General features: G+C 38.7%; 1 protein-coding gene across 1 annotated transcript in view; it reads right to left on the bottom strand.

Moving 5' to 3' along the window:
• Pde6d (phosphodiesterase 6D) overlaps nucleotides 1-15,654 on the bottom strand; it is a 54,826-nt gene extending 39,172 nt beyond the window's left edge. Inside the window, exon 1 of the mRNA XM_027941799.2 lies at nucleotides 15,445-15,654. Coding sequence (XP_027797600.1) covers nucleotides 15,445-15,494 — 50 coding nt within the window. The 5' untranslated portion in view covers nucleotides 15,495-15,654. The remainder of the gene's footprint in view (nucleotides 1-15,444) is intronic.
• Nucleotides 15,655-15,683: the final 29 nt, after the last annotated feature.

Genomic DNA, 15,683 nt, shown 5'->3' with positions numbered 1-15,683 from the left:
GGGAATTGAACCCAAGGGTGCTTAACCACTGAGCCACATCCTCAGCCCTTTTTATTTTTTATTTAGAGACATGGTCTCACTAGGTTGTTTACAAATGGCTAAGTTGCTGAGGCTGGCTTCAAACCTGTGATCCTCCTGCCTCAGCCTCCGGAGCTGTTGGGATTACAGGCATGCACCACCATGCCCGGCTCAGACATTCACATTTCTGAAGAACACATAAAATTTAGGCTTTGTAAGTAGGTTTGGAAAAAACAAATTTTTTGAAAAAGTGAATTACTAATAGGTTAAAAGGATAAGAGAGGAGGGTAAAATAGGAAGGTAGAGCTGAGAGAAAGACAGTTTGATAAACAGGAAATCACAGGCAACTAGGTTAAAGGTTACAACTGCTACAAGCCTGATGTGAAAAAGTCAAGGCAAATCAAGGATTATTGGAAGGAGGAAGACACTGAGTCCAGGCCCTGCTATCCAATCTACTTTCCTGTGCTATCTGTTACGGTAGTACTCACCAGGGTGTACTATGTACACTTAAGTTTGCAAGTCAAATTCCATTGACACTGTATTATTTATCTTTCTCAGCACATAATGGACACTCAAATACATGTTGAACCACACTGAGCATCAGTGAGCAAGTTTTAAGAGATGATTAGAATTCTCTTTCAGGTTAAGCATCAGAAAACAAGTCTTACTGAAGAGTATCTAGAAGGCAATGCAGGGGAGCTGCTCATTTAGGTTCCGCAGCCTGTAAAAGGGGCAACTTAGAGCTGGTTCTCAGCAAAAACAACAAGTAAACAAACCAAATCCACCCCCCTACGGAGAACAGCAAAGTCAGGCAGCTGAATTGCATGTAAAAACATTAGATTTAAAAGGCTGTTCTGCATAGGAAGGGCAGCAGAATAGAATAGATATTATGATTGCTGTATGTATATAGGTGACTCTAATGACCAGTGTGATTCTGCAATCTGTACAATTAGAAAAATGAGAAATTATACCCCAATGATTCAAATGTATGAATCATCAAGATCATTGTAATGTCATGTGTAGCTAATAAAAAAAAATTTAAAAAAATTAATTTGTATTATATAAACATGATGCCTGATAGGCAGGGCATGGTGAAAAGGAGTTAAAAGAGGACTTCTCTGAGGAAAATTACTTGACCTTTAACATTTTTAATAGTTCATTTTTATACTTATTGAAGTAAAATTGACCTATAATATACTGAACATCATTAGGGTGTACAATTTTTGTTTATTTATTGCATGTATATGTAACTGTGAAACCAATGTGAGAATCAAAATAATTAATTTTTCATAATAAAAAAAAAGGCTGTTCTGCATTAAGTTTGAATTCATGACTTGGCAGAATACTTGTAAATTATATACAAGCATGTGGTTCTGAGTAATTTCAAGGTAAATAGATTTTTCAGGCAAAATGGCTGACTAAGCACATAATGATATATGCTAATGTCTACCACGGCAGACCAGAGCAATACAGGCAAAGCTTCAATACCAGGCAAAGCTTCAATACCAAGGTCATAGGCATAAAGAAAAACTTCTCCCTTCTTATTCCTTTGGGGTGGCAGCAACTGCAATGACTAGCAGTAAACAAAGGGAGCTTATATTTGGTGGCATTCTGAACATTTATTTTCATCACAGAAATGCCTTTCTTTGCTTTGCTCTCCCAGTTTCTGGTTGTGGTTTTTTTCATTTTCTTCTTGTTGTCTTTGTCTTTCAACACTCTCCCTTTATGATCTCTCTCCTCTCAGTCTCCCCTTCTTGTTCAGTTTCTGAACTCATTTCCTTCTCTCACTCCTACCTTCATTAATTCTCAAATGCCCCTCTGCAAAAATCCTCCTGTTTCTTCTGTGCTAGTCTTGGTTATACAGAGCAGGATGATGTCTTTTAGTTCATTCTTTTCTTTTTCTTTCCCTTGTTTCCCTCTCTCCCTTCTTTCCTTTTGCTGTACTGTGGACTGAATCTTCAAGCACGCTAGGCAAGAGTTCTACTGAACTACATACCCAGCTGCCCCCTTTTGTTGTGGTAGGGGGTTGACTCAGGGACACTTTACCACTGAGCTTCACCCCAGTCCTTTTTATTTTGAGACAGGGTCTTGCTAAGTTGCCCAGGCTGGCCTTGAACTTGCAATACTCCTGCCTCAGCCTCTGGATAAGCTGGGATTACAGGCATATGCCACAACACCCAGCTGTTTGTACATTTTTAAGAATCAATTCTAGCCAGTGGTGGCACAGGATTGTAATCCTAGAGGCTTGGGAGGGTGAGGCAGGATTGCAGGTTTGAAGCCAGCCTCAGCAAGTTAGCAAGACTCTAAGCCACTGAGACACTGTCTCAAAATTAAAAATAAAAAGGGCTGAGGATGTGGCTCAGTGGTTAAGCACTCTTGGGTTCAATCCATGGAAACAAACAAACAAACAAACAAAAAAAATTCCAAAACCAAAAAAAAAAACCCAATTCTAATTCACAGACATTTAAACATACTTTCCTACTCAGTTATTTCTCAGTGATGTTCCATTTATGAGAGACAAGGTGAGAAAATATAAATGGATCCCTGGGAACCCAGGTTTCAGTGTCCTTGAAACTTAATATGCAGCACTGTAATCAGTGGTTGATATCCCTAAGAAATGATACTCTGGCCCTGGCAAAGTTACTATGCTTGGAAAAGGTATGATAAAAATCCAAATTGGCCTGGGAAACAGTGGAGGTAAGTAATTTAGTAATGAGAAAGAGATCACCATTTGAAACGTAACAGTCTTCTCACTAGCAAAGTCAAACAATAAAACAAATCTTTCTTTTTCTAGTATGTCTATTATTCTACTGTGAGCAGTTATGTGCCTGAAATTGGTCAGAAACAAACTGGGAGAGACAACCAAAGGGATTCTTAAGAGACTCTCTGCATTTTCCTTTGCTTCCCAACCTCTTGATTGAAGAAGAGATAATACAAGGTCTTTCCCAGGGGCCTTTCTCCCAAAAGGCATTTTCTTTCATGTTATTTGGAGGCACTGGGATATTGCCTTGAATCTTATAAAAATCTACATTCAGAGATTCCTAAGCTTCACCTAGTTTTTTAAAAACGCTATATTATTGAGAGGGAAAACATCTTTCTCAAATGATAATCCTTTAAAAACATGCAAAAGCAAAGCCAAAGATGATTTTAGTTTTCAAGTGGGACTTAAGTGTTGTCTAGGGGGCTTCTTCTGTTGTCACTCCATGGCCAATTGCTTACCAGAATTGTGAAAAAAGATGTTCAGATGTCTAAGCTAGAGTAAAAAAAAAAAAAAAAAAATTATCAAGTCTCTGGCTTTTCTGTCACCCTGAAATATGAAATCTACAAATTTGCAAAATGGACCCAATCATGAATTGTACAGCAGAGATAAATGACTGTAACAATATAATAACAATAATGCATTTAAGTTTTTTTGTTTTTGTTTTTTTGTATAGGGATTGAACCCAGGGACACTTAAACACTGAGCCATATCTTCAGCTCTTTTTATTTTTTGAGACACGGCATAGCTAAGATGCTTAGAGCCTTGCTAAATTGCTGAGCCTGGCTTTGAACCTACTATCCACCTGCCTCAGCCTCTTGAATTGCTGGGATTAGGGGTATATGTACCACAGTGCCTGGTGAGGAGCTATGGTTTTTAAAATGAGTTGACAGGGCTGAGGGGTTGTGGCTCAGCGGTAGAGCACTCGCCTAGCATGTGCGCGGCCCGGGTTCGATCCTCAGCACCACATAAAAATAAATAAATAAAACAAACATATTGTGTTCAACTACAACTAAAAAATAAATATTAAAAAAAATGAGTTGACATACATTATGTCATTCAAATTTCATAACATCTTTGTAAATCAGATGGGGCAAGCTTTAACCTCACTTTACAGAATAAGTGACTTGTGCAAAAGTGACAACTTAAAAAATGATTTCCCTTTTTATTATTTTTTGCATTGTTGGTGATGGAACCTAGGGCCTTGTGCATACTAGGCAAGTGCTTACCACTGATTTATATACCCAGTCCTAATCTTTTTACCCATTCAAGCTAGTCCCCTAAACTCTGCTTTCCTAGGCCACCAGATTTCTTGAAGAGTAAATGATTCCTGATGATTTTCTTTTCTCATTATTCATTTTCTAATTTTTGCAGATTATAGTTAATTTGTTCCCTCAAATATCAATTGTTTTATTTTTGTTTTGTTTTTTTAAATACATCTTCTGCCAGGGTGGTGCACTCTTTTTTTTTTTTTTTTTTTAAATTTTTTAGTTTTCAGCGAATACAACATCTTTGTTTGTATGTGGTGCTGGGGATCGAACCCGGGCCGAACGCACGCCAGGCGAGCGTGCTACCACTTAAGCCACATCCCCAGCCCTCAATTGTTCTTAAATCACTAGTTACTATAAGGTATAATGGGACTCTTAATATATTCTTAAATATTTGTTGAATGAATAAAATTTCCATCATCTCAAGGACTTGTTTTTGACCCTCCATTCTTCCTCACTCTTGACTCCAACTCACTCCTGAAACACTCTCCTCCCTCATTTTTCATGTCATTACTTATTTTTCTTCTCTAATTCCTCAGTAACTTAAAAGATTAAACTACGTAACACCTACTCATCTTTCATGGTACTATTCAAATGACAATTCTGAAGTCTTCCACACCGCCCCCAGCACTAGTCATTCTTCCTGTTTCTATAGCATTTAATATCTACTGCTAGGCCCCTATCACATTGTATTCTGATTGTTATTCTCTCTCCCTTATACAAGAAATGTCCTTTGGACACAGAAACCAGTTTATTTATTTATATCTCTTGGATTTAGCAGGTGATTTGCCACTTACAGATTATCTTAAAAACTGTCTGAAACAACTGCCAGTAAATGACAGCCCTAGGACTAGAACCTAGCTCTTCTGGATCCTCCTTATTTAATACTTAGATAGAAGATGGCTCAAAAGTAATTAAGGCTCATGGTGACATTTCTCACTTCTTATTCCATGAAAGTGCTCAGGTTCTCAGGAGGGTCTGCTAGATTCTTATCTCAATCTATAAATACTTCAAGAAACCTTTAAAACTAATCCTAAAAGTATGTAACACTCTGTAACAGGAATCCTGGAGTTGGTTCCAAAACCCACACCCAATATACTTTCACTTGATAATTTTCATAGAAGTTTTAAAGAAAATGTTGCATTATGAAACTGAAATAACTTAAGCTGCTCACAGGTAGGATTGTCTATCTGAAATGCAAGGAAATGCTCACTTATTTGTGCGAGGTCCAAAGGGATCATGTAAGACATTCTTTCTCCTCATCCTATGAGATGACCTGAATTGCTCATCTGAGACCATTTCCTCATGGAATAAACTGTGTGAATAACTTAACTGGATAAAACTGCATGGTTCACAATCCTGTGTTTATTAGATTTTAGTATGTTTGATTATGATCAAAGTTGCTAATCAGATTCCTGTAAATGACCATCTCTTGACTACACGTGAAAAAAATGTGAAAGAAAACAATCGTTTGCTGCTTAATTACTTTGGGGAGACTGTCTCTTGTTTGCAGATAACGAATTGCTAAATTATTCTTCCTTATCCCAGGCTAGGCCCTGCCTCTTATATCTGAGAATCGAATAAAAACTAAAAATAATATAGGATTTATAGCTATAATGGAAGAAGAAAATAATTTTCAAGTGAAAAATAAATCTGTGACTTAAATAATGAGGAAAATTTTTGACTCAAAAATCAAGGATATAGTATCAAAAATAGATTCCCCAGGAAGGCAGCATAATATATTATGGAAAATATGGACTTTGTACAGAAACAAGGTTTAAATAAAGGTTCTGCCTTTATCAAATGTCGATCCTCAATTCCCTCATCTATAAAGTGGAGACAATAATGTAGGGTTGTTGTAATAACATAATAATGTACTAAAGTGCTTTGGAAACCTGAAAAACAATAGGAATACCAGATATTATTAGGCCACACCCTTTCTTCTTGTGACCAAATTAATAGCATTATTTATATCAGAGCTATTTAGGTTTAATTCTCTACCCTTTATCTAGATTCAGAGGCAATAATTGCTCCTCTTGACTCTGAATCAGTGTATCCAAAATTCACTAAATAAGATAATTCATCAATACTAGGAAAAGAGTTGGTTAAAAACAAAAAGGAAATCAGACTATATTCTTTAGTTACATCACAAAAAAACTGTGCCTATTTTAGGTGTGGAACATACGTCAATAGAAATACTTGCTGGAAAGAGTTCTTATCAATTAAGAAAGGTTGTCAACCAAATCAAAAGATTGTAGTATTGGAAAAGGATCTTAGAGTCTTTCTGGAGATCACCTGTTCTGATATACACACATTTGATATGTTTACAATTTCCCTCTGCAACACTCTAGATTGTCGGGCATTCATCTGTTGCCTAAAATGTTTATTGGAAAAAGTCTTTTTTTTTTTCCAAGTAACTCTAATAGTTAGAAATTGGGCTAAACTCTGATTCCTATAATTTCTATTCCTGAGTCTTATACTTCCTCTGAGAGCAACACCACATACATTTAATTCCTCTCCTTTAGAGCAGTTTTTTAAAATTTAGGAAAGAACACCCTTGTCCTTTGAACAACTCTTTTCATTTTTAGGCTAAAGGCCCCTGGGTTTCCTAATTACTGGCACATTTCAAGTACCTCTTCTCTGAACCAGCTCCACTTTACCCTGGCCGAGTCACTGCAGATTAAATAAGCTTTTGTGTGTACCCCTACAGTGAGACTATCACCTTTTTGCCAGAAACAGGATGCTTCTTTTGTCCAAGCCACTGATATCTTTATGCATATCAGACTGTAAGAAAATATATTTTCTTTTCCTTCCAGCTTTAAAATTATCAGCAGGTCAAAGGCAAACAAAGAATGCTGTTTTTGAAACCTTGACAACTTTGAGTTTAAGCATTCAAGCAATGTTTAAGAACTGTCAGGTTACTAGACAAGATGACCTTTAATATTCCTTCCTATGATGTTAAAGCTCAGGAATAGGGACAGGTCTACAAATTCAGAAGTCAAATCCCGCCTCCAAATGGGAATTTGTGGACACAGAATGTCCACAAATGAGGCCTGTGGGGGGAAAAGTGAGGTCAAAACTCATAAGCTAGAGCTGCCAAGCCTTAGCACCACCACTAGTCCTTTATCAAATACAGTGACAGTACTACCCAATTTTTCCATGACAGTCTTACCAGAATTCTGCCTCACTATTCCAGAAGTTATTATCATGTTTCACTATAAACCATATGACACACTCCTGGAAAAAAACTTAGAAGGTCTGAAGAAGATCAAAAATGTTGAATTTTATCCCAACTTCTTCCTAAACTGCAAAAGTAGGAATGCCTGTTTAAGAATCCTAAGTAATATAATCAACAGGGCATTATATTAATTTAATCTATTTAGGATAACAATAACAACTTCTCAGAGTCCATGCGGGAGGGAAACAAGCAAACAATCATAATCTACCTGGAATCCATGACTAGATGACCTGTGACCACAGTTTTTAAGGCTGCATGGGTGGTATGTTTTGGCTGCTCTCCAAGTACTTTGGTTGACAGATAAAACTGTTTTAGGAAAATCATAAACTTCAAATTCATTTCTAACACCTGACCAAGGCAATAGTATAAGGCAATAGTGACATTCAAGAGAAGTTGAACAGTCTATCTTAATTAGGAAATCTAAGTGAATAGAAAATGTAAAGCCAATTATTTTAGACTAGAAATAAAAATCAAGGGGTTGGGGATGTGGCTCAAGCAGTAGCGCGCTCACCTGGCATGCGTGCGGCCCGGGTTCGATCCTCAGCACCACATACAAAGATGTTGTGTCCACCAAAAACTAATAAATAAATATTGAAAAAAAAATCAAACTTCAAAGCGTTATGGGAAAGAGGATATCTGGGTTCTAAGACCAAACCATGGGAGAGGAAAAGAAAAAAAAAAGAGAAGTGCTTTCAGAAAGCTTCTGAACTAATTTTTTTTTTTTTTTTGTCAACCTGCCATAAATTGGATTAAGAGTCTTTCCTAGATAACAATATAAACACCAGGTACATATCAATGTTTATAAACTGAGTCATTTCTTCAAAAGCAAAACAAATGTTTGTAAGAAAATCTGATAGTAGCATTAAGGAACTGGTTACATCCCAGAGAAATAGGTGGTTTTATGGAAATATTAACACTATAGTTATTATCATTCATAATTATTAATAGAATGGTTAACAGTAGTTAACATTTATTATTCACCATGTGCCAGGTACCATTATGCAAAGCATTTTTAAAATTTCATTTTATTTAATTATGATAACAACCCTCAGAGGTATGAGATATGGATACAGAGGTGCAAAGAGCATGAGTGCTCCACTGAGAGGCACTATGTGGAGGCAGCAAGGCTGAACCTTAACTGTCTGTGCTCTTTTTTTGACAAGGGCGGGTCCCAGGGATTGAACTCAGGAGCACTTAACCACTGAGCCACATCCCCAGCCCTATTTTGTATTTTATTTAGAGACAGAGTCTCATTGAGTTGCTTAGCACCTCGACATTGCTGAGCCCGCTTTGAACTCATGATCCTCCTGCCTCAGTTTCTCGAACATTAGGAATTACAGGCCTGCTCCACCACACCCTGTCCAGGAAAATACAAATTAAAGCAAAATACCATTTGTTGTCCAAATTTGCAAAAATTTAAGGTTCACATGTGGAAAATTGAGGATTGTCAACATTGTTGGTGAGAGAACATAAAGATATTTTCCCTTTTTTTAAAGTAACAAAAATGGTTCTTACAGAAACACTCTAAGGTCTGGGGCTATAGCTCAGTAGTGGACTGCTTACCTACCACTCTTCCCGCTCTTAATCATTGTGTCCCATGCTCCCCTGTAGTTACATGGTAAGTTTTGATGGGCACCAACTACTTCCATAGAGGATACACACACACACACACACACAGAGCAAATGAGAATGAAAAGCTTTTCAGTTTTCCCTGAAAAGCTGCCAACCCTGAATATTATCAATCTTTAAAATTTCTGTCAAATTTGAAATTAGGGGATAACCTATTGTTTTGATAAGCCTGAGTAGCTCCTTCATTTATTTGTTTCTTCTGGGAATTGTCCATATTTCCCCCCCCCCACCTTTTTTTTTGTGTGTGTGTGGTATTGGGGTACTCTACCACTGAGCTATACTCACAATCCTTTTAAATTTTTATTTGGAGATAGGGGTCTTGCTGAGTTGCTCAAGCTGGCCTTGAACCTGTGATTCTCCTGCCTCAGCTTCCTAATTCACTGGGATTATAGGTGGGTGCAACCATATCTGGCTCCTTTTCCCATTTTGAGCTAAATAATTATGTTATTGATATATAGGCAGCCATTTATATTCTGGATATTACATTAATATTTGGAGTATAGGTAAATAAATAAATGAGATCTGGGGTCACAGTTCAGTGGTGAAGTACTTGCTTAGCAGGTATAAGGCCCTGTGTTCAATCCCCAGCATGGCTTTAAAAAAAAAAAAAAAAGCTAAATCACTACTGCATACCATCTATCAAAGCAAATTCCAGGTAGATTAAGATAATGAAATCATAAAAGCATAATCCTTTCTGATGACAGTCTGTTGGTTTCTTGATATTAATGTAATAAGATATGTATTTATGCCATTGAAAAAGTAATTCAAATAGGCAAAACAGTACATTATAGACTATATTAGAAAGCAACTATAAGAGTACTATGATGAATGTATGGCATTGAAACAATTCACAATAACCATTTTTGGAAATTATGAACATGATAAATTTATTAAGTGAAAAGGTAATTTACAAAACATTATTCTAGTTCCATTACTTATTTATTTATTTTTGGTACTGGGGATTGAAGCCAGGGGTGCTTAACTACTGAGCCACATTCCCAGCCCTTTTTATTTTTAGGAAAGATCTTGCTAAGTTGTATAGGGCCTGGCTAAGTTGCTAAGGCTGGCCTTGAACTTGGTGATTTTTCTGCCTCAGCCTTGGGATTTGCTGGGATTATAGGTGTGCACCCCCACATCTGGCTCTAGATCCATTTTTATAAAAGCAAATACAGCCACACTTATAATTCTAGCAACTCAGGAGGCTGAGGCAGGAGGATCAACATTCAAGGGCAGCCTGGGCAACTTAGTAAGACTCAGTCTCAAATGAAAATAAAAAGGGGTGGGAATGTAGCTTTATGGTAGAGTGCCCTGGGGTTCAATCCTCAGTACACCCTGACCCCCCAAAAAATAAGAAGGGAAGAAAAAGGCAAAAATCAAATATAATAAACACTAACCACATTGGAAGCCTACATTAAAATATTAATAAAGGTCATTCTAGGTGCTGGGGTTTATGATAGAAAAATTGAACATTACTTTAAAAAATACATTGTGCTTTGGAAGATATCCCTTCTAAATATAGATAAAGAAGGAACTGAGACTCATTTTCATATCCTTTCAAGTACAGAGGGCCCTATGCATAACAGTCACCCAATAGTCTTGTTTAATGAATGAAATGGGAAACTGTGGGACTCACAATCTCTATATCAGCTGCTTAAAATTATCAAATCCAAAACTCACAAAACAATCACATTTGTTTCCCAAGTAACATTTCATTCATAACTTTGATTTATAATTTAACAACAAGAGAGAAATGCGAGTCTTTGATGTGTACAAATTAAAAAGGAATGGGGTGGGATGGGCTGGAAGTGATATGAGAAAGAAATCTTACAAATATATTATTTTTGGGGGTACTGGGGTTTGAACCCAGGGGTACTCTACCACTGAGCTCTTTCTATTTTTTATTTTGAGACAGGATCTGGATAAATTGCCCAGGCTGGCCTCCAACTTGCCATCCTCCTGCCTTTGCCTCCTAAGTAGCTGGGATTACAAGCATGCACTACCATGCGTGGCAAAACATTTTATTTATTTATTTTTAAATGTTTATTTTTTAGTTGGACACAATATCTTTATTTTTATTTATATGTGGTGCTGAGGATCAAACCCAGGGCCTCACACATGCTGGGCAAGCACGCTTCCACTGAGCCACAACCCCAGCCCCAAATATTTTATTTTTGAAATAACTTAAGATACACACAAATACTGAATTATCTCAGACTATACCTGATTTATGCAATATGATATTCACACTCATTGAAGATCTACAGAGAAAGATTCTGTGTGAATAAAAGGAACACCAATATTTATACGGAGCTTATAATATGACTTTTTTTATTTTTTTCATACCGGGGATTGAACTCAGGGGCATTCAACCACTGAGTCAAATCCCCAGCCCTATTTTGTATTTTTTATTTAGAGACAGGGTCTCACTGAGTTGCTTAGTGCCTCACCATTGTTGAGTCTGGCTTTGAACTCATGATCCTCTTGTCTCAGCTGGGATTACAGGTGTGTACCACTGCACCCAGCATAATATGACTTTAACACACATACTCTGTTTATGACATACCAATTCTTTCTATTATAAACTATACTAATTATACTATAAAGCTATAATTAAACAAAATGCATGCTGGCATAAGACAAATAGATCAATGAAACAGAAATATTTATAATAAACCCATGTCTTGTGGAGATTTGGTTTATAACAAAGGCAGCATTTCAAAACAATGGGGAAAAGATGAAGTAACCACAGAATCAAATGAAAAATATTAATAAATTTGAAATAATAATTTTAAAATTCTGTTCAATGAAAAAAGGAGACAATTTGGGGCTGGAGTTGTAGCTCAGCGGTAGAGTGCTCGCCTAGCACATGTGAGGCCCTGGGTTCAATCCTCAGCACCACATAAAAATAAGTAAATAAAATAAAGGCATTGTGTCCAACTACACTTAAAAAATAATTTTTTTTTTTTAAAAAGGAGACCATTTTACATTGAGAAAAAGTACTTGCAACATAACAGGCAAATGACTGATATTAAAATATATAAAGAACACCCACAGGGCTGGGGTTGTGGCTTAGCGGTACAGCGCTTGCCTAGCATGTGCGAGGCCCTAGGTTCCATCCTCAGCACCAAATAAAAATAAATAAATAAAGGTATTGTGTCCAACTACAACTAAAAAATAAATAAATAAAAAGAACACCCACAAAGCAACAAGAAAAATAAGTCAAATGGGCAAAAACAAAATTAACAAGAATTTCACAAAAGAAAATGAAATGACCAAATATGAGACTTGCAACTTCTCTAATAACAACAGTAATAATATTAGCCAACACATAATGCTTACTATGCATCAAGTGTTTTTCAAAATGCTTTAGGTATCAACTCATTTAATCTCACAACAGCCCCAGAGTCAGGTCCTAGTATCATCTCTATTTTATACATGAGGAAACTGAGGCAGAGGTTTAAGGAAATTGTGTAGGGACACACAACTAGGAGTGCGGACTAGAATTTTAATGCAGACAATACAGCTTCCTGACCTAGTTTTTTTTTGGGGGGGGTACTGCGGATTGAGACCAGACATACTCTACCACATTTTTACTTTGAGACAGGGTCTCATTGAATTGCCAAGGCTAGCCTCAAACTTGCAATCTCCTGCCTCAGCCTCTTGAATTGCTGGTATTAAAGGTATGCACCGTGTTGTAAACTCCAGTATAGTTTTTAACCACTATACCATACTCTCTAGGGATCCAGGAAAATACAAATTAAAACAAAATACCATTTGTTGTCCAAATTTGCAAAAATTTAAGATTCACATAGGAAATGTGGAAAATTGAGGATTGTCAACATTGTTGGTGAGAGAACATAAGGGTATTTTCCCTTTTTTTAAAGTAACAAAAATGATTCTTACAGAAACAGACACCCACTAAGGTCTGGGGCTGTAGCTCAGTAGCGGACTGCCTACCATGTGTGAGGCACTGAGTTTGATCCTTAGCACCAAATAATAAATAAATAAATAAAATAAAGGAATGCTGCCCATCTACAACTACAAAAAGATATATATATATTTTTTAAAGAAACAGACACTCTGAAAGTTCACGTAAACCACATTTACCCAATAATGGGTGGACAATAATTGTGGTTTCTTACTAACACATTATTATTATTCCATGAAAGTAGGATCAAATCTTAAATGTTTCTGTTTGCCTCTTCTTTCTTAATCCTCAGACATCAACAAAGGCCACTGTATGATGGATGGGCACTCTCTTGTTCCCACACTTCTATATGCCTTGCTTCCCTTGTGCTTCAGGATTCAGTCAATTCAGGTCAAACTTTCTTGATGCACTAACACCATCATGAAATTGATTAATTCACATTTCTTTCTAGTGGGCTAACACAGTTCTATTTTCTAGTGGACTAACAACAGGTCTGTTTTCTACTCTTTTTCATATTTGCCCCTTAGCATCTTTCTGAACAGGTTCAAGAGCCAAGATGGAAGGTAAGAAGTTCAAACTTTCCTTTTTTTGTCATGTTCAAAAACCTTTTGTTGTTAGCAGTGTGGGGTGGCAGATGCCTGTAATTGTGCAGCTCAGGAGGCTGAGGGAGGAGGATCACAAGTTCAAAGCCAGTTTCAGCAACAGTGAGGTGCTAAGCAACTCAGTGAGATCCTGTCTCTAAATAAAATACAAAATAGGGCTAAGGATGTGGCTCATTGATTGAGTGCTCCTGAGTTCAATCCCTGGTAGCCCCCTCAAAAAAAAAAATGTGTTGAAAACATTTCTTTTTTTTCAGTAATATATTACTTACAATTAGACAAAAATTTTGCTTCCGAAATTTCTCAGTACTCCATAGTATCTAATTTACCATTTATAGCATAATAAATAATTATGTAAATCACTTAACAATATAAACAACTTAAATAATGTAAATAGCTTAAGGGAAAAATAAAATAAAATCATGCCATAGGGTGTGGGTTTTTTTTTTTTTTTTTTTTGGTACTGGGGATTGAGCCTAGGGGTGTTTTACCTTGGCTGACCTCGAACTTGGGATCCTCCTGCCTCGGCCTCCTGATTCACTGGGATTATAGGCTTGTGCCACCTTACCTGGCATGCCATAGCTTTCTAACACTTTGGTTATCCTTATCTACTTAAAGGTTCTGTTATGAAGAGAAATAGAAAAGATACATGGAACTATGAAAAAGTCAGTTACTAAACTTCACTACATTAAAGTACTGAAAGTTTATCACAAATATGACAGTCTATACAAAAATGATACAGCTTTCAGTTTTTCAAAAAAAGTATAGTGGGTCAGTTTTCATTTGTAATATTTCATTTGTACATCCTGTGTACACTTTTGCATTGTATCCTAAAATTTACTACCAACTTGGTTTTTGACATGACAAAGCAGTTAAAATTTCCTGGGGAGGAAACAGGCAGTTCAGAGAATAGTGCTTTACTAAACCTTTGCGGGGAGGAACCCTAAAGGGATGACTGCATTTCACTAAGAGAGGAATTTAAGAGCGGTCTATACTGTAGACATGGGATGTAAGAAGAGATGGTCGGCGGGAGATCGTAAAATTGGAATACACAAGATCGTATTTTTCTGTCGGTATCTTAGGGTGACAGACTAACACTCCATTGAAAAACAAAACTTCCTTGCTATATGAAGGAGAAGCAGGATGCAAAAGCGGCACAACAGGCCCGAGGCAATGATTTCCATATCCTAACACGTCCTACCTACCGGGTCTTCACCACGATCGAACAATTGCTGGACAGCTCCACCACAGCTAGCCGCAGCCTCACCAATGCCAGCCCGAAGTTCCCTTTACCAGAAGTCTCAGTGCAAACCAGAGTACCTCAAGGCATCCCGCACACAAGCTCACCGTCCTGTCCTCACTCATCTCGCTGGAACGAAAACTGAGCTGAGAGAAGCAGTGACCACCCAACGTCTCTAAAGGCCGAGAGAGTTAATAATTTCTCTTTCCCCACTTTCCTCGGCTACTACAGCCCTGCGAGACGCCACAAGTGAGGGAAAGAAGTTGGGGAAACAGACGGGGTGGAGTAGGGTGGGGACTGACAGAGTTTAACGTAGCATTTTGCATCTGTCAAACACAAGGTCACTCGCTCAGAGTCACTTTTCCCTGCTCCCCCGTGGGCTTCCCGCCAAAGACGCTTCCAGTCTCCGAGGCCAGCCCACCGCGCCCCCGCGGCCCCTCCCGGCTTCCGGGTCCCGGCCGGAGCTCCGAACCCAGATGGCCTGCTGGACGCCGGTCTCCGACGCCGGAGCCTCTGCAGCCCGTCCCGGGACTCCTCCGCCTCCACCCCCTGAGGCTCCCGTCACCGTCCCCTTCCTCCCGCAGGTTGCCCCTGCGCCCGCCGCCCGCGCCTGGTCCCACCGGGGCCCGGGACGCCGTTCCTTTCCTGGCGGCTCTCGCTGCCCTTGTTTTCGGGTGCCCACCGGGCGCCCCCGCCCCGGCAGGTCTCCTCAGGGAGCGGCCGCCTCCCAAGTCCTCCCGGCCCCGCCCCGCTCCCGGGCGGATACAGTTTGAAGCCTCTCAGGATCTCCCTGGCCCGCTCGTCCTTGGCTGACATGATGCGGCGGCCGCCGCCCGCGGCTCTCCCACACTAGCCGGCGGAGCCTCGCAGACCGTGCCCAGGAGTCGAGGAAGGAGCCGCAGCCGGGCCTGGAGACCTCGGGCAAGCAGCGGCAGCGGCCAGACACTGACCGGCCTCTCCCTCCCCCTCGCTCCCGCTCCTGATCCCTTCTCCTTCCCTCTAGCC

The sequence above is a fragment of the Marmota flaviventris genome, chromosome 11 (assembly GCF_047511675.1).
Source record: "Marmota flaviventris isolate mMarFla1 chromosome 11, mMarFla1.hap1, whole genome shotgun sequence".
NCBI classification, from domain to species: domain Eukaryota; kingdom Metazoa; phylum Chordata; class Mammalia; order Rodentia; family Sciuridae; genus Marmota; species Marmota flaviventris.
Note: the sequence above shows the minus strand (reverse complement) of the source record. Positions and strands in the feature narration are given on the sequence as shown.